This window comes from Agelaius tricolor, unplaced genomic scaffold, assembly GCF_023055355.1.
Source record: "Agelaius tricolor isolate 1412-34295 unplaced genomic scaffold, bAgeTri1.0.p SCAF_5, whole genome shotgun sequence".
Classification (NCBI taxonomy): domain Eukaryota; kingdom Metazoa; phylum Chordata; class Aves; order Passeriformes; family Icteridae; genus Agelaius; species Agelaius tricolor.
In genome coordinates this window covers 49,046,986-49,068,440 of record NW_027269265.1, presented here as the reverse complement: position 1 = coordinate 49,068,440, position 21,455 = coordinate 49,046,986, and the positions used below count along the sequence as shown (strand labels likewise).

Sequence of the window (21,455 nt, the reverse complement as noted above, 5' to 3'; positions counted from 1 at the left end):
AAGGGCTTTTCTCCTTCAGTCTATAGCATTTCTGACTCTTTTCCCCTGATGTACAAAGCTCTGAGTTCTCTTACATGAACCTAGGCTTCTTCCCCAGGCTTACTGGCATCATTTCCTTGCATGTTTATCTGAATCTATTGCTGGTTTCTTCCAAAGGATGTGTGTCTTGAGTTTAGTCCTGTAGATCTGAATTGAACAGAAGCCCTCAGTACCTCCTGGATGTGGCTCCAGAGGTGTCTGCTGCTCCTGCTTCACTCTCCAAGCCCTGTTCTGAGCAAGACACTGCAAGTGCCTTCTCTCAGTGTCTCCTCTCCTCCTGTTTCAGTGGAGGGAGCAGATTTGAGCCTTCCTCAGGGCCCTCTCCTTCCTGAGCAGAGGCCCAGGCACACCCGCAGAGGCACCACACCAATGGCAGCTGGCACTGTCTGTCTCCCAGCAGCAGCAGGGCATTAATAACCATTAACAAAATGCTATACAGTTCCAACATGATGTCAGTGGTATTAACCTCTGTCATTCCTGTATCAGCACTCGTGAATGACTGGTTTTCCATTTTTGTTTTAAAACTTACCTCTGAAAAACTCCATAGCAGTAAAACCAACAGTGACTACTTGGAATAGCTGTTATTTTCCAGTTTTGAAAATGAACTCTCAGTTATCAATACTGACTATGTTGAACAACAGCTAAATTTCTCATTCATATTTTTTTACCAAGTTTTACAAAAAATAAACCAAAGCAAAGCCTTCACACCCTGCAGACTTGTGAGCATTTTTGAGAGCTACTAAGGATTTGCCGCCTATTAGAGAAAATAGGTGGGAGAGATTTGGGAGTTTTCTGGATCTGGAATGGATCATTTATGAGCAGATTAATCAGAACTGCTGTATAGTAGACAGCAAGTCTACTATTTCTTTCAGGAGTATGAAATATGAGTATCTTTTCTCAGTTCAAACTAGTAACCAGAGCAGAAACAATTCCTTTTAAATGGTATGTTCATAAAGCCTCTACAACCTTACAGTATCTAGGCACACATTGTTTCTCAGCTCAAAACAAAATAAATGCCAGCACTATAAACAGATGAGATAAAGTCTGTAGGAAGAGAGAGTTGGTATCATTTATTGCAGTAATAAAGACAACTGGAATAAGATACAGTTTTGCGCGTATTCAACCACATTTGTATTTTTAGATCACCAATAAGAACACCCCTGTTGAATTCCCCTGTGATGATTCAGCATCAATATGCCTTAAGATGATTTGAAAGATTGATAGATTTTCAAAACAGTCCTTTTCTTTTTACAGATTAAGAAGGACATATTTCCATTGCTCATAAACTTGGCTATTTACTGGCAGACTCCAAGATGTGAGACTGCCTAATCCAACCTCAGTTTAAGGGCAGTTGCATCCCCTCTTATCTCCCCCAATGCTTTAAAATATCAATTTTATCACACTGAAATCTTTAGTTCTAGAAAATAGATCCCAGATTAATGTTTGCATGACAAACTACTCTTGCCCATCTCCATGTCTATGCCCATGCCTAAAAGCTATTAATAGGTACAGGGAGTGGATGTGCAAGATCAGACTGGAATGCTTTGTACTCCCATGGACTGTATCAGTCACACAATGCAGTTGTTTCTCCAACTTGGGTTCAATGTGTGGGTTTTGATGTTTTTTTCTGTTAGTTTTGGGTTTGTTGGGCTGTGGTGTTTGGGTTTTTATTTGGTGTTGTTTCTTAAAAAAAAAAAAAGAAAAAAATGTCTTTACCTCACAAAAAACCCCAAGAAGTTCATGTGATGTGATGTAGAGCTTCAATTGAAAATTAAAAAAGGTTGTGGAAGATTTGCCACTTTTGGTGCCTGTGGGTAGAGCAGCTGGTCCCAGTGGAATAAAGGCAAGGATAAGCCCATCTTCTTCATGAATGACATAGCAACAAGGGATACTGCTACCAAAAGCAAAGCCTGCTCCATGGCACCTCCTAACAAACCACCAGGAGGGACATTTCAGGGTGAGGGAGCTGAGAGCACAGCACAGGCACTGCAGTCATGTGGCAGCAGCTGACAGGAGGGAAGGGATGCAGTGTTTGCAGTCCTCCAGCCCTGCTGCAGACCTCCTGAAGAAGTGCATGCTTCAGGTTAAGTCAGGTCTTAGAGACACCCTCCAGCAGTCAGTGACCCAGCCAGCAGCACCTCGGGGAGAGGCAAGTCCGCATCCTGTGGAAATGGCAGAAGACTGATTAATTTAATCCCATGCTCTTCCTTAGAAAAGATAGTAAGAGATGATGAGGAGCAAAATTTGTAACAATGTACCAGTTTCTTCTTCCTTCTTTGGCAGAGGAAAGGAGGAGCAGATTCCACCACATGCCAACCCCTCCCCTGATCACAGATTTAGCAGAAGGGGGGAGAAGGGGTTTTCTGCAGAGCCTGTGCCTTTGAGGCAGCAGCAGGGCAAGAGTTCAGTTTTACGACTCTTGGCCCCAACACAATTTACCATTTACAAACTAATCCTCCTCTGCTGGAGAGCACAAGGCCTGCTAAAGCTCTCATGTCCACTTCTCTGATTCTCCATTGTCCACAGTGACAGGGAGAAGGCGAAGACCTAATCGGTGTGTAATTCAATCGCTGTCCAGGCTGTGTCACAGCACAATGCTCTGCTTGTAGTGCCACGGGCTGAGGCAGCCAGCTACTGTTATGCCCCACAGCAGGTGTGAAGAATGTCACTGGCTCTGACTGTGTGCTGCCCCTCTCTCCAGGTCCATTGCTGACACCCTGTTCACTCACCACGTAAAGGCTGTTTTTCCTACTGGCAGCAAGATCATTGTCGGCTCTCTGGTGAAAGGGCACTCTCAGTATTTTTGACCCTGAACTGGGAATTCCTGCACAGCATAACATGGGCCTCATATAAAGTAAACCTCTTTGCTCTCCAGATCCCCTAAATGTGGAGGCCTGCTAACAAGCTCTTTACTTCCTCAGTCTTAATCCAGCACTTAGTAAATTATCTACATCACACCCAAACTATATCACTCAGTTGTTCCTCACCAGACAGGACACTGGGCATTGCCACACATCCTTTAGGATGGTTTAAATCCTTGGTACCAAATTACATTTAAATCAGCAAAAGACATGCTTCAAAAAATTCCTATCTACATGTAGGTTGTTAAAAACCTCTGGAATACCAAATTAAATGTGCTGCCACACTTAAATACAGGGCCACTCTGAAAATGGCATTTGGTTTGGTTTTTAGCAAGAATTCACTACTCCACCAAGATTTGAAAAGCTGCACTTTCATTCATCTTGAGCTCAAGGAAGCTGAGGAAGAGAAGTGCAGAGGAAGGAGGCAGGGCAGCAGCAGCTGACAGGTGATCAGTGGGTGTGGCTATCAGCCAGCCATGCTATCAGACAGGTAAGGAGACAGCCCAGAACTATTGCTGCTACATCCACAGGAGCGTCAGAGGACATCTCCCCTGGCACAGAGCTACACCACACACTGGTAATAGTGTGTGCTGTTTCTTTCCCCATAGTAACAGTGACTTGTCCAAAGGATGTAAGAATAGAATGAAAACAGAAACAACCTACTCCTAACACATCTCTCTCCTTAACAGCATTGAGAATTTCATTCATGTAGAATTTCTGATACTATTTTTCCAATTCCTTAATTTTCATGTAGAAGCAAACCAAATAGCAGAAATACCTGATGGAAGAGCTACACTGGGACAGAAACTGTACAGGCCTGTACAGCTGCAGATTTTCATCCAAAAGAATAAACAATTGAAGTCATCTGCATAACCTGACCAATCCAAGAAACAAATAAACCAAAATGGAAACAATTTCCCTGCCACAACATAGGCAACTTTAAGTCAATATATTTGGCTATCTAGACTATATCTATGCAACTGTACCCATGAATTATGGCCACCAATCTTACCTAATCCTGTAAAGGGATGAAATACTTTGTCACACTTGCAAATTCTGTGAAGGCAGTGAGCAGATGAAGAAAGATGATCCAGCTTCTTAGCACTTGCTACAGAAAAGTTCATAATATTTATTATTCAAAATATGAATTGGACATCTGTATTTACAATGTTTAACAAGTCTTGCTTAGTGTGGAAGCCAAGCTGCTCATTTCACCCATACTCATCTACTGTCATCATCGACGGCTGATTTCCAAACATGGCCAGACACCAGTTTTCATGGCAGGGGTCATGAGACATTCTTGCATCCTGAATCAGGATTCAGCAATGCCATGTGCCAAGCCTTAGAAGCATGCAAAGCATTTACAACCAAGCACCTGCGGAAATCCCATTTCCTGACAAAGAGAGGCCTCTGATATTCATGTTTTCTCCTACTCTTAGGCTATGCTGTAATGAAATCTGGCCTGAATAATCCTTTTACAGCTGTACAATGAAGTATCCTTGCTTAGCATTTACCCCTCCTTATGGAGGTTCAGTGGAAACCTGGTTGAGCAATCAGCAAAGATGCACAGAATGAAAAGTCTGGCTGATGGGATATGACAAAAATCACCCACAGGACAGGACACAAAGTGAGCCTATCAGAGGAAGTGGAAGGACTCTGTTAACTTTAATGAATACAGGTAAGAGGAGGGGACTTGAGGAGTCACATTAAACTTAGTGTAAATGCCAACAGTGACATATGCAGACACAACCAGAGTGCATGCTCCTGGAAAGGGAGGCCAGGAGCACTGTTGCTAACAGCATGGGAATAATCTGAGAGTGAAGGACTGCATGGGAACCACTAGGTCAGTGACAAGAGTTGAAGGGGAATAAATTGAAGGAATGCTGTAAGGGACTTGGAAAGGGCTGTTTGTGATGCCAGTGATGGAAATCACTCTGAACAGCTTCTCATCCTGTGAGACTCCCTGCTCTGCAAGGTACTCCCCACTACCTCTTGCTGTAGGTCTCGGTTAACCTTACTCCAAGCTGCCCTCATCCCTTTGAAGGTTGTGATTCTTTTACTCCAAAAAACCTGCATCCTTGTCCTGTCCCTGTCACTCTAATCATGGGCTGCTGCTGCTTTATCTCTGACGCAAACTATCTGTGCCCTCTGCTCAAACTCTGACCTCAAACTCCCAGCCATCACATCTCCATATACCCCCAGGTCATCCCCTCCTTCTCTATTCCCTGGCACTGTTCCCTGTAGTTGCTTCACACCCTAGATTAACTCTGCTTTTGTTTTCCTCCCTCTAGCAGTGTGAGTGTGAAGCCCAAGCTATCACAGGTAGCAGGCCATTAGTCTGTGCGCTGTTCTATGCTCAATCTCACTTTTGCTGGGCCACTCACTGGAGCTTTAAACCAGTGACTACAACCAGTCCTGCTGGTCTTAAGTGGTCCCTCAGCCTCTTTTTGGGAACCATAATCCATCATGATACTGGGCAGGCCCAGTGGATGCAGAGTGACAGCCACTGTTCCCTATTTCCACAAGGACATGCTAGAACAACTTTTGCCTGCTGGGTATAAAAACCAGGTCTCCATGGTACACTTCCCTGTTCCTTCCTCAGTCGTTCCTCTGGGTCCTCCAGGGGACCTCCCCCCTCCTCTTGGCCATGACAGTGTGCATTCAAACAGCTGCTCAGGCTGGATGAAGCACCTGCTCTGGGCAGCAGCAGCTGGAGTTCATTTTGGGTCCAAAGGGCCGAGGCCAAGCAGGCTGACTGCATGTGCACTAATCCAGTATCATCACCAACTCCACCAACAACAGGTGCCCTTTGAAGAGGAAGGGAAAAACTATTTGGGGAGGAACCAGAGCTTTATAAAGGACATTATGGGCCAAGTCCTCAGCTGGTACATGCTCAGTTAAAGCATGTACCCTCTTGAAGTTATATGAGTAATGCTCACATACACAACCAAAAGCTTTGGCTCACTCTCAGTGCTGCTTCTCTTCTGGTTTTAGTTTTCCTAAGGATTCTTCCCCTCCTCTCCTTGCTCTCCATTGCTCTTCCATCAATACAGAAACTTCCTGTCCCTTGCTTCAGACCAGACAGGTGAAAGTCACAAGCTACATATCCCAGATTTCACCATACTCCTGTGCACAGGTAACACAATCTTACCATGTGTCCTTCAGTCCTGCTCAAGTCCTGGGGTTGGGTCCAGATCATGAGCCTGCAGCAACAGCAACAAGGGCAATCCCATTCTGGAACAAATGAAACCAAACCCCATCAAGGTCCATTAAGAGAAGTCTTTCAGCACAGGCATCCTAAGAATTGTCATGCACTTGCTCAAGCCAGTGGGCCCTGTAGGACAGAGCAAAATTTCAATGTAGGATCTCTACGAATGACACAGGAAGAGAAAACAAACAAACAAACAAACAAACATGTCAGAAACTATTGGCCAAATTGTCTCCAAGGCAAGTTTTATTCTTACCTCATTTTCATTTTGCTGGAAATTTGTTTACCATCCAATACATACTAATCTCTTTTTAAAGTCCCTCTCAGTGTATTTCTGATAAACACCTGAACTAATGAAAGCCTCTATGTTTCCTTCTTTTCTGAGTCCTGCTATTCTGAGCTCCAGAGGCCAGTTCTGTAAATCTGATCTCAATCATTGCAGTTACTCTTGTGCTTCTTTCTGGAGAACCTGGAAGCTTCTCTGGAGCCTGAGAATGGATCTGGATTCACAGAGATGGCACTGCAGAGCATGGCTAAAAGCACTCTGCTCACAACACACAAGTAAAAGCAGGACTTCCAAATTCCTGTTGATGCACTATCAGAGGAAAACATGACCTTGCTGCAAGTTGCTCATGTGAATGAGTCACAGCCTTCAAAACTTTGTATTCCAAAATTTATTTTCCTGAGCCAGGCATCAGGAAATTTTTTTTCATTTTAATTCCTGACTTTTCAGGATTCAGATTGAAGCCACTTTTCTCTCAGGACCATGTCTCAGCTGGGTTATATTACAAAGAGAAGCAAAGTGATGAGAGACAGTTGGATGAACAGAGCTGGTAGTGAGAACAGCACAGGCAGAAAAAACACTCTCCAATCCATAATAGTCCCTGACATCTCACCCACAAGTACAGACAAGCATAACCTGTACTGCATTGGCTTGAACATTTAAACAAGTCTCCAAGAATTTCCCTTGACGAACACCACAGTACAGGTTAGACAACTCCTCACAAAGGATGGGACAGACAGACAACCACATGGGAACCTCCAGTGCTGGAAATGTATTCTCAGCTGCTGCAGACTCACACATTCTCTTTAAGGCTTTAACCACAGTTCCAAAGTTGGAAAACATCAGATCATGTACAAGTATATGCAGAACGCAACATTGCACACTTGTGCAGCAGTTTGGTCCACGTACATGCCTGAGGGAACCACTCTGCACCCTTATACTGAGCAGTAGAGATACCTACACATTCCTGCCATTCCCAGCAAAGCAATAAAACACTGTAACATCTGACAGCACAGAGCTCTCCCTATCCCTCTGAATCCTCGCTGCCGCTTGCTGTCACTGGGCACATTTCACGCAGGCCAGCTGCACAGGATTTATTCAACCAGTTTTAGAGTATCAAAGCTAACTTTTTTTTTTTTTTTGGTCTTTGCCCCAGGCAGGCACTTGGTATGCAGGATTTAAATCAGAGAACAAAATGTTCTGTGAAATTTGTAAATACTCAGCCCAGTAAATTCTAAATTCTTAAAAAAAAAAAAAAGTGATAGCAACTGGAGTGGTTTAAAAATCAAAAATTGAAGCATTTCACTGCATCACTGTGGGTAATCCCACTGTGTGCTAAAGATGAGAATAATTAACTTCCCAAGATTACCAATTAATGGTGCTGACTGTTTTAAGTGATAGGAGCCAAACATACTCTGAGTTCTACCTTTTAATTGCAGTGAACTCAGGAGAATGCTCAATTCAACAAATGCTCTGCAAAAAGACACTGAAGTTGAAAAAACAAATTGTGTGATCCTTGGAGATTGGCAAAGAAGACTTTGTCTGGGACATACTGCCACAAACTTACTACAATCTACGGTACTACCTATCGTAGTAAGGTTTTAAAAATGTATTTAAAGCCATTAAAATGGAATTAGGCAGATGATAGGGAAAAAGATATCCCAGGAAAATCACAACACTTAGATAATGAAGATGGTCTAAAAGAGGTGCTTTGACCAAAAAGCAGCAATAAAGGGCCAATTGTGACTGAACTAGAAGAGGAATTCATTGGAGTTTAGCATTGCCTTTAACGTCCATGATATTTGAGTGACATTATCCACTTCTGCTTTGCCTGATTCACCATCACAGGTTCCATCTTATTCCAAAATTTAAAACAAATATTTAGCTGATGAACATTCACATTAAAATTTCAAATCTCTTTTTTCTCAAGCAGTTTCACCAAGACTTTGAAAGGATTCTTTTACAAAAATTATGATTTGCTATTTTTTGGTGATTACAAAAGCCAAAAACATTTAGAATCATTTCCTCTTCACCTACAAACATTTGACACTCCTCTTACCACAACTGTGGCTTTAATTTCTTCTCTCTAAAGCCAAGTAGCAAATGGCATCAGTCAAACCAGTGAACTCCCAGGAGTCCCTGTAGTTCAGAATGAGTTGCTCCTGGTACTAGCAGGGACCCTATGAACATTGATTATCAGTAGCATACAGCAGCAAGACAATAAATGGTCTCTGGATCTTCATCCCTTGCCCACAGTTTACTTCTTCTAGTCCAGATATTCTGAGTATGTACAAAGTGCACCTGCTCATGCAGACCTCAAAGAGGCCTGATGTCCCCTCAAGGGCCCCCTGGAGCACTGGGTGCACCTCCTGAAGTTCACACTGCCTGGAAGGCATTACCTGGTCACTGATTTCAGGTGGCACAGGCTGCACACACACAAAAAAAGGCTCTACCTTTTTCAATGTGTCAAGTCTTATTTTCTCGTTTACCCAAGAGTAAGTACAAATTCTAACCCACAGCTGTGGAAAGGAAGTTAGACTAGAAAGGCAAGTAGACAAAGTAGACAAATTATGACAGACTTTAGGCAGTTTGGCATTGCACAACTCCCTTATGCAACACAATGCCTGGGGCAAGCCTCATCTTTTCAGAAATTCCTCAGAATCCCCTTAAATATGTTCCAGTGCTGAGGCCCTGTGCCTTCCACCTGCAGTTACTGACTGAACTTATGATATACTATAGACAGATTACATGGATGAGCCTTATGTTTGCTGGCCTATGTTTTTTTTAAATGTGACCTGAAATAACAATTGCAAAATCTCAGAGGCAGAAGATCCCTGCCAATTTATAGAAACTTACTCCTAAGCACAGCCTCTTTAGAAAAACCAAAGGGGTAGTATCAGCCAGTAGCACTTGAAATGAATAGTCCAGTTAAAACTCAAGTGTATTTATGAGAGCAGAAATGGAGATGGAAGAGCCAATGCTGCTGGCCAGGCTGGAGCTTCCTTAGCCAGGCTGCCAGTCCTCTGCAGCCACCAGGCTGGGAGCACTGACTGCTCCTGGGCTCCAGCTCTTCCTGCTGCCTCTGCCCAGTCCCAGCCATGGCCTTCCTCAGTGCTGCCAGAACCTGGGCTCCTACAGACACAGGTGAGCTGGTAAGCTGAGTCAGGGCATTAAATGATTCTGTGAATACGAGGAGAAAAGACAACGGTGAACAACTCAGTGTAGGTGACTTATCAACATTCAAAATTGCAGAGAGAGTGGTAAGTGCTTAAGAGAAAATAGGGACACACAGCTCCTAGACATGAGTTAACCAGTGGGCACAGCCCAGTTTGACCTGCAGCCCCACACATGTAGGCAGTCACACAAATACACCATGTGCAGCTGGGCTTGAGATGCTATGGGAAAGATGAAGGTGGCAAATGCTAACCGGGCTAGGGCACAACAATAGTCACAGCAAGAGTCTGTCAATGCACTTGAGATGCACTTACATCTTCTAGGCTTGACTGCAGAGATACACACAGACCCCAAACCTCCTCTTAGCACAGAATTTTGCCCCAGGTCCAGGGAAGGGGGAGTGGAGGAAAGGGAGAGGATGAGGCTGTCTGAGCACTGTGGCTGCGCAGCAATGGGAAAGAGCCCCCAGGCAGAAAGAGAAGAAAGGAGGGGCACCTGGAACCAGCAGGAGGGTGAGGGCTGGTGGTACTCAGGCAGGATGTGCCCTGTACACCAAAGCCCCAGAGCAGCTCCCAAATGAGAAGCAACAGAGGCTGTCCATCTCCAAATTCTGCTCCTGGAAGGGTCCCATGGTAGCAGCAAGCATTAACTACAGATAATCTAACTTAAATACTGCAGAGAAAAAAATAGCATGGATTAGAAAACCCTCTTATATGTATTCTGTGACACAAGGTTAAAGATAAGCTCTGCTTGCATTTCAGAAACTCTTACAAGCTTGTCTCCTATGTTAGCTTTAGACACAGCAGAGATCTGCCTGTCAGCTCTGGGCACATTCTGTTTGAAGGACAGATTTCAATCACTGAAGTTCCAAAGAATTCTATATATATCACAATTATGTTATCCAGCATTCGGAAAGTTCCTTAAGGAAGAACTTAATTGCCAAGGAAGAGAGGCAATGAGCCAACATCTCAGTATCTGTGTCATGCAGACTCATGCCTGGGAAGCCTATGGAAACAAAGTGTCTGAGATAAAAGTTACAACAGAATGAAAAGTATCTCAACTTTTTCGAGCTACTGAAGCAATGTGGGAAAACTCAAGGCAAAAAAGATGTCTGGTTTCAGTGATGAGAACATCCTCAAACACCTCATCTGGCTTCAAACACTGCAATAATGGATATTTGGCAAACACAAAAATCTCAATGACAGGAAGAAATTTGTGGGACTCTAGAAAAGGAAAGCAAATTGAAACTAAGGTTTGGAGTACTTGAGGTGAGTGCCAAAAAAAGGCATTTAAAAATTATTTCCAAAATATAAAAAGTTAATCCAAGTATTTTTCAAACAGAATTTCATTATGGTACCTCATTTTATTAAACTGAATATATGCAAAATACGTGCACAGCATAGTAATTTTCAGTACTTATAAACTCAAAATACAGGCTTCTGTCTGTTCTGTTTGACAGCAACAAGAGATTAGCTTCAAAGAGAGTGGGCTTTATTTTTGAGCAATCCCTCTCTTGTATCACTAAAACATGCTGATTTCAGAGCACTATAGCAAACTGGTGCTTTCCACTTGGTCAGTGACAAAGAGACAAAAAATATTTTCCAGAATGTCCATGCTGCAGCCTGGTAACAACACTGTTGCCTCTCCAGGGCTATGTCATGTTTTGCTGATGACCACTTTTACTGAAAGTCAGTTAAAAGAGGTTATTTTGCTATGCTTACTTAAGTAGTACCAACCCAAATTTCAGGCTTCTTTTTTAACTTTATGAGTCATACAGTGCAAAAAGGCAACAAAACAACTCAGAAATCTTGCTGGCTCTTCCTCCGTGGATAAACGAAGTAAAAAAGAGAAAAAAGTAGTGAGATGAAGCACCTGTTGAGACTAAAAAAGTGTAAGAAAAATGGTTAAAGGACTTCAAGTCCAATAAAAGCAATCATGAATTCATGGGTGTTCATATGAATATAATTCCTAATTTCCTGCCAGAGAGCTTTGGTTTCACCTAATTACAAAACAAAATGATGAATGAAGATGGCCAATTCACAAGCATACATATTGTACATTTATTTGTTTTTTTACTTTTTCCTCACACAGCCCTCTGTTTTCATCATAACTATTGATAGGCACTGAATGAGAGAAAACTCTGGCAGCATTAGATAGACTATTTGCAAAGCACATGAAAAACCCATCACAGCTAGAAAGAAGCAAACAGATGGTAGCTGGAGAGAAGCAACAGCCACAACTCTTACTACCTGTGGTGAAAGAATAAACAATACTAACTCCAGATCACAGAGTGCAGCCAAAAGAGGCCAGCTTTAAATGAGAGAATCAGGGCAGAAAATGGCCAGATACAACTAAATGTTTGCAAAGTAGGCTCAGGAGAAAGAATATTTTGAGAGGGTTGCTAAAGCCCACTGACACAAACAATCCTTTCTACTGCACTCTGCCAGAGAATAAATAGGAAAAGGAGTGGAGAGTAGAGAAGGTATGGGTTTATGTGTAAGAGAGCTTATATTGATAGAATTTTAATTGTAGTTCTGTATACCACACTGTGGTGTTTTGGCTTCCCACTCTGCCATATACTTTCAACACACTTTAAAATATGTTGAACCAAAATCATGCCAAATCATAAAAATTAAAAGATACCTTTCATCAAGGCATGTGCCTGTAACCATCCCTTTGACGATCCTTTTGGGTCCCTTCCAACTCAGAATATTCTGTGATTCTGGGCTGAAAAGTCGTAACTAAGAAAATGAACAAAGTGCCAACTCCCTGGAATGCTGCATTTCTTGAGGTCACAAGCTTTTGGAGCAGATGATACCTTCCCTAGTCCAGATACAAATAGCATACCTCATGCTATGTAGCAAGAATGCCTATATTACTTTGTCATGGAATTTTTCCATAATACAATTGATAACCATGCAAATGGTGTGTATTTCCCTTAGTTCTATGAAGCACAAAGCAAAATAAACTGAATGGTGTTCTTATAAAATGAACACATGGAGTATAAAGAATTTTACAGTCAGTTTTCAGATCAGTTCCATGCATCACAGATGGCCTTTAGAACTGCCCTTGTCTCTAAGCTGTCCATCACTGAAATGGGATAACTTTATGATGTTTTCCAAGGCTCCAAAGCCCATTAACACAGAGACAAACCTCTATGAGATTATATGCTCAGAAATTATCATAATAAATGCCCAATTAACTAAATACAACTACAAACTTTTCCATGGGGACACTGGCTAACTTGCTTGTTATTGCTATTTCACACTTCAAGTTATTCAAAGAAAGGAGGCCATAAAGTACTGATTTAGGTTGAGGTGTCAATGCATACACACACAGAGGTACCACACTTGTTCCTCTTCCTCTTCCTCTGAGAGAATCAAGGGATTATTCTGGAATAATAAAACACTAGCAACTACTTTACAGGCCAACTAGTTTACAGGCCCAAACAAGGACAGCTGGAATGGAAGGAGCTAAAAGGTAGTTGATAGAGGTACATCCTTCCAGAAAAAGTCCCTAGTGTTACAGTGAAGAAGAGGATGCCTACTGAGAACTTCAGAATAAGGTCATACGTTGCTCATTTAGACTTTGGGTACTTATTTTAGGCTTGCAAACATTACAGTTATTACTCACATGAAATTTTACCCAAATGCTTAAATGCTGTTTGATTTTTTTAAGCAAAACTTCTGATTCTTCATGTTTTAGTTAAATTAGAACTAAAAAAATGGATAATTAGGATAATTACAACAAACAAAGAGGAGTGAATAGCATATGAGATGGAGGCAGTGAACAAGGATTATTTAAGTTTCTCATGAGCAATGTTCTCATATCTCTACATGACTACTGTCAGATGATTCATGCTGGGCTCTAGGCAGTCAGATCCAATAACAATTAAAACAGGTAATGGAAAACGATTCTGCCCTTAGCATCCTGGGCTGGTGGGGGAGTGGTCTGCTACAAAAATATTCCACAAAACAGCACATAACATTGAGCTTACTAAACAAAGTCACTGAAGAGAAAATTATTGATTTTGAAGGGTGTTGAGATTACTCATATTTCCTCTCCACTGGTCAGAATCTATTAAAGGTAAAGAAACGTTCAAGAAATGCCGAGCTCCATCCATGTGGTAAAACAGTTGAAAAAATCAGTAACGTGTATTTGAAGTTACTGTACAAGCTGAGGGTTACTGGTTACTAAAATACTGGAGATAGTTTAACAAGCATAGGTAGGACCAGTTCAGCACCAACATTTTTAGCACTAAACCAAAAAACCTAAAGAATTTACCCTGTAGCCAAGACATATACACACATTGCTAAATTCCCAGGACTTTTCAGAGCTCACTCCCTCCTCAGAATTGCCTCTGCCTAGATGTTCTCACCAGCCATTCCAGCCTAGGCCCAGCCTGGTCTCACTCTCAGATGCTGCTGCTGGAACCAGAGGTACTGAATGTGACTGCCTGGAAAAGGGCTCAGCTCTTACATTAGAAGAGTTGTATCCATGGTTTTGCTGTCCCATATAGACAGTGTATTAGAGACAGGAAGCAAAGGAGAGCCAGCAGGTTACACTGTCTCTGCACAGCCCTGATGTCAAAGAGAATGAGAGGCAGCAGCTGGGACTTTGCCAAGAACCAAACTGAGGGAGCTACAGCATCCTAGATCTGCTGGTGCCCTGACCATGTGTGTGCAGCACAGCACAGCTCCTGTCCCTTGGACATGCTCTGCACCACAGTACACATAACTGCACATTGAGCTGTTGGCTTACAGCCTGCCTAGGAGGGGCAAGCAACAAGTATGTGCATTTCCTAAGTTCTTCTGCTTCTGATTGTCTTCCCTGCTTTCTTCTATTACCCTGCTTAAATAGGAAATACTTTCACTTCAGCTGTGTTGCTCTGTTCGGAAATAAAATGAAGACACGTCAAACACACAGCTTTATATTTTTCTTTTATGTTTGTAGGGCCATCTTGGGATATCCCAAACCTGTGACACATGTACATGTGTAATCATAAACCACTGAAGAGAAAGTACATACTGGAATGTTTTATTAAGAACACTCGCGTTCTTAATAAAGAAGACTTCCTCAAGTCACTCATAGTCAAGATCCAGTGTTTTTTAACCACTTCTTCAGCACAAGTGTGCGGCACGATTTCGAATAGAGGCCAAGTTAACACATCTGCTTAACTGTTAAGGTAAATCTTTTATGCCAGTGATTCACTGTTCACGCTGTTTGCCAGCACCCGCGGGTTCTCCGCGCTGTTCGGAGCTGTCTGCGCTCCCGGCGCGCCTGCCCAGGGCCCTGCACACTACGGCAGTCCCCGCCGGCCCCCCCCGCATCCGCACACCCACATCCTCTCCTCCTCCTCCTCCCCCCTGGGCGGGCGGGCGGCAGCTCGCAAGGTGTGTCCCAGGTGCCCGGCTATATCAGGCGGCACAGCGGCGGCGGCGCTGCGGCGGCCCCATGGCGGCGCCGGCCATGGCCGAGCCGCGCTCCAAGCGGCCGCGGGTGACGCTGCCCGCCTGCCCCGCGCACCGCCCGCTGCCCGCCAGCCGCGTCCGCCACGGCTTCCCGCCCGCCGTGGAGGAGGCGCTCTGCGGCCTCACCGGCGCCCAGCTGGAGCTGCACTACTGCCTGCAGGCGCTGGTAAGGCGGCGGGCCGCGCACGGCCGCGGGAGGGCACGGCGGGCTGCGTGTGCCCCATCGCCCCGCAGCCACCGGCCGAGGGGAGAGCAGGTGCCGGAGGCCGGCTGAGGAGGGTTTAGAGTCGGGCAGGGACGGCACAGCGGTGCCTGTGTCCTGGCCCAGGGGGGTTGGAGGCTCTCCGGCTCTCTTTGGCAGCGCTCCTGCCAAAGCCGCGCCGCGGCCGCTGCGCCCGCACGGCCACGGAACAACGAGGAGGGTCCGTAACGCGTGGGCTGTGAAACAAACGAGCGCTCGTGTGTTTTGGGTAATTCACAGAGGGCCTTTTGCCTGGGGAAAAGGGACAGGAAGAGGGGATGCTAACAGCTTTGGAGTATAACGCTTGAGAGGGTTTTTCCCCAAACTTTGGTGAATAGTTGTGTGTGGTTAACTATAGTCTGTGAACATCGTGGATGGCTTAGGGTTTCTTGCTCCACAGGCATGAACTTTGGACATGAAATCATAAAAGGTATCACCGATACCATGTGAAATTCATGCCAGAATTATATCTGGCTACATATCAAGTGTTAAGGCAAACATATAACTTAACAGAGACATTAAAATTAAAAAATTATCAAAATTATCAATGCTGTAACTTCTGATGGCAAGCATCCACAGGGAAGCAACACAAACTATTTTCAGTATATCCCCAAGATCTTTCAATTGAGTTTGGTGTCAAGTATAAATTCAATGAAAATTTAAGTATGCAGTAAAACCTGTTAAACCTGTGGAAGAAAAAAGTTGTAGTGATTGGCATCTGGATGGGATGGAGAAAACTCAGTTAGAAATTGACTGGATAAATCAAACCTAGAAATGTAAACATCCTAAATAGTAAATGATTGACATAAAAAATTTACCTTAACAGTTAAGCAGATGTGTTAACTTGAACTCCAAGTTGTGCTGCACGCTTTCACTGAGGAACTGCTTATAAAACATTCAGTCTTGGCTGTGCCGTCAACAGAAACAGGAATGAGTGACTTGAGGAAAAGGTTGCTGCAAATAAAGCAATGAATATTCTTAATAAAACATTCCTGTATGTGCTTTCTCCTCAATGGTTTATGGTTGCCATGCGTCTATGTGTGTCACAGGTTTAGGTTATCCCAAGAAGGCCCTGAAAATATAAGAGAAAAACATAAACTTGTTTTTTTATGAAAAAAAATGAAAACATATTAGGTATCTAACATGTCTTCATTTTCTTTCTGAACATAGGTGAAATGAAAGTATTTCCTATTTAAGCAGGGTAATAGAGGAAAGCAGAGAAGACAATCAGAAGCAGAACTTAGGAAATGCACATACTTGTTGCTTGCCCCTCCTAGGCAGGCTACAAGGCAACAGCTCAATTTGCAGTTTTGTGTACTGTGGTGCAGAGCATGCCCAAGGGACAAAAGCTGTGCTGTGTTGCACACCCATGCCCAAGGGACAGAAGCTGTGCTGTGTTGCACACACATGGTCAGGGCACCAGCAGATCAGGATGCTCTAGCTCCCTCAGTTTGGTTCTTGGCATAGTCCCAGCTGCTGCCTCTCATTCTCCTCACCATTAGGGCTGTGCAGAACCAGTGTTCCAACCAGTGTAACCTGCTGGCTCTCCTTTGCTACCTCCCTGTAATACTTCTCTTTATGAGACAGGCATACCATGGATAAAATATTCTAAATATAAGGGCTATTAGGTCTGTTAGCATGGTTAAATATGGCAGTGGTTTAAGTTGTTACTTTCCCATACAGAGCAGAACAAGGCCAGCAGATGGTTTAGGGTTGTAATACTTCTGAAATTATAGAATGGCCTGGGTTGGAAAGAGTCTTAAAGATCATCAAGTTGCAAACCCCCTGCCATGTGAAGGGACACCTTTCCCAAGACCAGGCTGCTCAGAGCCAGCTTCTCTGGGCAACCTGTTCTGGTGTTTCACCATCCTCACAGTAAAGAGTTTTTTCCAAATACCTAATGCAAACCTGTTCTTTCAGTTTTAAGCCATTCCCCCTTGTCCTGTCACTGCATGCTCTTATAAAAATTCCCTCTCCATCTTTCTTGTAGTCTCCCTTCAGGTACCAGAAGGACACAATTAGGTCACCAGAGCCTTCTCTTTTCCAGGCTGAACAAACCCAATTCTCTCAGCCTTTCCTCACAAGAGAGGTGCTCCATCCCTCTGATAACTTTGTTTCCCTCCTCTGGACTTGCTCCAACAGATTTATGTTCTTCCCGAGATGCCTTCCCAGGCATGAGTTATATCTTATATTGAAGGTATATATCTTATATTGAAGGTATAAATCTTATATTGAAGGTTCAGTAGGAGTATCCATAATTTTGGAATACCATTGTCCATAATAAAACTGAGAAACAGATCTAAAGTTGTGCTTGTATTTGCCTCATCTTTCTCATACCTTTGAAAGCTAACTTTTGACTGGAATGCAGGCCTGCAGGGAAAAATTTTATGTTCCCTGTTCTGTGAGTACGTTTAAAAAACAAAACAAAAACCCTCCACAAAACACAATTACAAAACAGACACATGCTAACCACTCATAAATAAAATATTCTGAAGATCTCTTAACTGCTACTGCAAGAGCAACATCATTACTACAGTTGCCTGACCAATATTAAAGGATAGAAGGAGTTCTAGTAGAAGTATAGATTTTTCATTTCATACTCTAACTACTCACTTCATTTATTGTAGAAATCAGATCAAGGTCTCCAAAGTGATTGTGCTTTGTGAACAAAACACCTTCCATTGGAAGGGTCTCCCAAGTTCTGTTAAGGCCACATTCTGCTGCAGGTGAGTCCCATATCTGGCAGCTCTTAACACTCTTGTTTTGTGTGCTTAGGGTGAATATTTTGATCAGTCACATGTGGCTCTACCAAATATTTCGAAGTTCTTCCTGCATCAAGCTCTGGAAGAGAGAAAAGCCGCAGAGGCATTGATGAAGTATCAGCAGGAAAGAGGAGGCCATTACTGCTCTAAAACCATCCAGGTGGGTAGTAGCCAACAAATTTTCAAGCAGCTATGATCCATTTAACTTACTGAATTATATTGATGGTAATTCAGATCTCTGCATTCACCCACTGTTAGATTTCCAGTTAATTTATCTGGCATACTTGTGTACACAGTTTTGTTCTTGATTGTGATGCCTAGAAACTGTCACACATACTGTCCTAACTCTAGGGAGTTGCTTTCCAGTCCAAAAGAATATGGACAGTTTTCCCCTTTCCTTTTACTCAGCTGGACACTGCTGTTTCCAGTACGCTGTAATGGATTATGGACCCCTTAAATTGTGCTGAAACAGTCCACTTGTCTCCTTCACACTGAACCTAAGTGGAAGCTTAGACATGACTAGCACTTAAAAGGAGTCGTAAGGAAGGAGAACCATCCAGCTTGGGGAAGTAGTTAATTTCCTAAATTACAGCTCATGACAAAATTTGAACTATCTAAGATCTAACTTGGGCTTGCTAAGGTAAAAAGGAATAACTCAAATGTTTTCAGGAAAAAAAATAACCCGCCTCATTTGTTTAAGACCAAGAGGCTGCTTCTCCTCTACCAAATTAGCTAATGCAGAATGCTCCTCTTTTGTCCATCATAGCAGTTAAGCTGTAGAAAGTAAAAAGACTATTGTAAAAATCTTTCTTAACACTCAGTTTGCATTAAGAATGAGCTTAGGACTTCCAGTACTTAAAGGGGGCCTACAGGAAAGAGGAAGAAGGACTCTGTCAGTGTTAAGATGAGGGATAACAATTTTTAACTGAAAGAGGGCAGATATTTAGGCTAGATATTAGGAAGTCCTTCTTCACTATGAGGGTGGTGACACACCAGAAAAATTTGCCCAAAGTAGTAGAGAATGCCCCATTCCTGGGAGTGCTCAAGGCCAGGTTCAAGGCCAGGTTAGTTGGGCCTTTGAGCAGCCTGGTCTAGTGGAATATGGCAAAGGGTTGGGACAAGATGATTTTAAGGTCCTTTCCAACCCCAACTATTCTGTGATTAGGTTTCCTGGTGTAAGAACCCTCTTCAAGCATAGCTGCCGCTATGTAATTCTGTTCCTTGAAGAAGTGCTTGGATTCTGCCACTTGTGTTTAAAGCCTGCAAAAAACAATAGATGCACCAAAGTGGAAGCAATTGTTGCAAAATCCTAGTACAACTTTTATAGAGCACCAGGTTAAGTTGCAAGAATCCATTGATGAATACAGATACATGAGCTGTTCTTTTGAGTAAATACAATTCTGTCTTTGTTTTCAGAAACCAAACTGTGATTATGCAGTCGGTCTGATGAAAGCCCTGGAACTAGCAATGGTACAATGGAAAACTATGCTACGGTATTTTGAAGAGCTTTATGCCCTGAGTGTTGAAAATGCAGACCCTCATAGTGCAAGCACTATCAAGAAACAATTTATTGGGCCCAAAATCCAGAAGATCAAGCTGATGGGAGATCTGCTGACCAATGCTCGCAGGCTTGACTGTTCCCAGGATGGCAGAAATAGTCTTGGGGATTACTTTATGGACCGGCTGCAGAAAGAGTTCAGGACCAGCATAGAGCCAGAGTCCTGTGATCACTGCAGCCCCTGCCCACCTCTCCAGCAGTGCACAGGAGCTGCAGAAGGTCTGAAGCGACCCCAGGGAGAATGCTCCCAGCACAGAAATGGCATAGGGCCAATATATGCAACCATACACTGCACCACCATGCTGCCACAGTGTAACGATGGCACAGGAGCAAAGGTGAAGCAGGGGAGGGAGGGCCTTTAATGCTCAGGCTGCTGCAGCTACAGGGCAGCTCCTCGGGCAAACCTGTCCTGAGGGTGGAGATGGGACCAAAACTCAGGAGATACAATGCTCTGTCCCTCCTCTTGCTTTACACCCCATCCCTTCATCCTGTGCAGAGTCACAGCTCAAAATCTAGCCCGTACCACTATTTGCTTTAAATGATAGCAAGGTTGCCAGCTAGATTGTCACATTTATCTATGCAATTCTTCCTAGAAGCCAAAAGTTCTTAAGATTTTTCTTTCTCTTAAATGATTAATAGGATCAGTTAGTGCAAATTATTTTAAGAAGATATATATAAATTTTATTAAAACAAATAAAAAAGAAATCACTGCACCTTTAGTGCAAGGAAACTTTTACATGGCAGAAAATCCAAATATTTAGTTTTATATTACTGAATATTTTATTTTACTATTCAGTATTTTAAATTACTAACAAGTATAGTAAAATAATGAACTTTTTTAAAGACTTGTTCAAAAACAATGAGTTTTTTGTCTTATTTCTATCATAGTAGCAATTTAAATAAGTAGTCTAGTGCATTTACTGATCAGCTGTTTCTAGTGGTATACTTCAGGATGAAGGATGCAAACATTTCCTCAACAGTGGGAATAAGAAAATGTGCTGATTTCTCTGTAGTTATTGCCTAGTTAGCTTTTCTCATCCTCAGAAAGCAGATGAGAGAGAAATTAGGAGTTCTCATTAGTTGAGAACTTTAGAGGTTCTAAGGCATATTTTGCAAGTGTCACCAAAGAGAGTAGCTCTTTGTCGAGACTTAACATAGGATGATTGCTTTAATTATAATACAGAGCCCTATCTTAGCTAGCTCACTAAAGGTATTACTGTGGCACTCCTGCTACTTCTTATATTCCCTATTTGGTCCCAAGTAGGAGCATGAGATCCTAGTGAAAAAACAGCACACTTAACTAGAATTGCATCAGAGAGAACGGCTACTCATTAGTTTTGCCTTTTAATTAGGGCAGTGTTAGCCAGCTTGGTTCAAGTGCAGAGGTGTCCAAATTCCTCTCATTAGTCCCCTACCAGAGTGCCTCATTCTGTATCCTGGCTCCCAAGGTCACCTAAGAAGAGCAACTGGCTAGATCAGCTGCCTGCAGTTAGGGATTTTTTGTCATTATATACATCTTTTATGCAGTTGGGGTTTGATTCATTGGAAGATTGCCTCACACTTTTGTGTAATACTTTAGCTGATACTCCTGTTTTGCTTGAAAATAAATTCAGTTCCATGTCTGTATCTCCAGTGTATTCCTCAATTCACCACCCAGGCATGCTGGTATTATTCTCCAAGAGATTTTGCATATGTATACAAAACTGGGCTAGTATTTTTCTGCATCTGAGGAAGTTGTGCGTGATGGAAGAGTATGACAGAGTGAAAATAAATGCCAGAAAAATGCATTCCTCTAAAGCACTTCATAATGAAACATTTTTAGTAAACTCTGATACAGCTACAGTTAAGTAGCAATTTC

At 42.9% G+C, this 21,455-nt stretch overlaps 1 protein-coding gene and 1 long non-coding RNA gene across 2 annotated transcripts; one reads left to right on the top strand and one right to left on the bottom strand.

Annotated features, from left to right (window-relative positions):
- Positions 1-1,089: 1,089 nt before the first annotated feature.
- On the bottom strand, positions 1,090-18,145 carry LOC139590334 (uncharacterized). Its single transcript, XR_011679305.1, has 5 exons — positions 17,891-18,145; positions 16,096-16,349; positions 6,052-6,134; positions 3,913-4,008; positions 1,090-2,201 (listed from the first exon to the last, which is right to left on the bottom strand). It is a non-coding gene; the product is annotated as an uncharacterized lncRNA (long non-coding RNA).
- On the top strand, positions 14,944-21,223 carry LOC139590332 (ferritin light chain-like). The gene is made up of 3 exons (XM_071427851.1): positions 14,944-15,202; positions 18,053-18,199; positions 19,456-21,223. The coding sequence occupies exons 1-3, from the start codon at positions 15,020-15,022 to the stop codon at positions 19,957-19,959; spliced, it is 834 nt and encodes a 277-aa protein (XP_071283952.1). The 5' UTR covers positions 14,944-15,019; the 3' UTR covers positions 19,960-21,223.
- Positions 21,224-21,455: the final 232 nt, after the last annotated feature.

What these genes read in the sequence shown, in the direction of transcription:
- LOC139590332 (XM_071427851.1), top strand. Translation starts at nt 15,020, where the DNA reads ATGGCGGCGCCGGCCATGGCCGAGCCGCGCTCCAAGCGGCCGCGGGTG. An exon ending in ACTACTGCCTGCAGGCGCTG is followed by an intron (nt 15,203 to 18,052) that starts GTAAGGCGGCGG and finishes TTGTGTGCTTAG; the next exon opens with GGTGAATATTTTGATCAGTC. An exon ending in ACTGCTCTAAAACCATCCAG is followed by an intron (nt 18,200 to 19,455) that starts GTGGGTAGTAGC and finishes CTTTGTTTTCAG; the next exon opens with AAACCAAACTGTGATTATGC.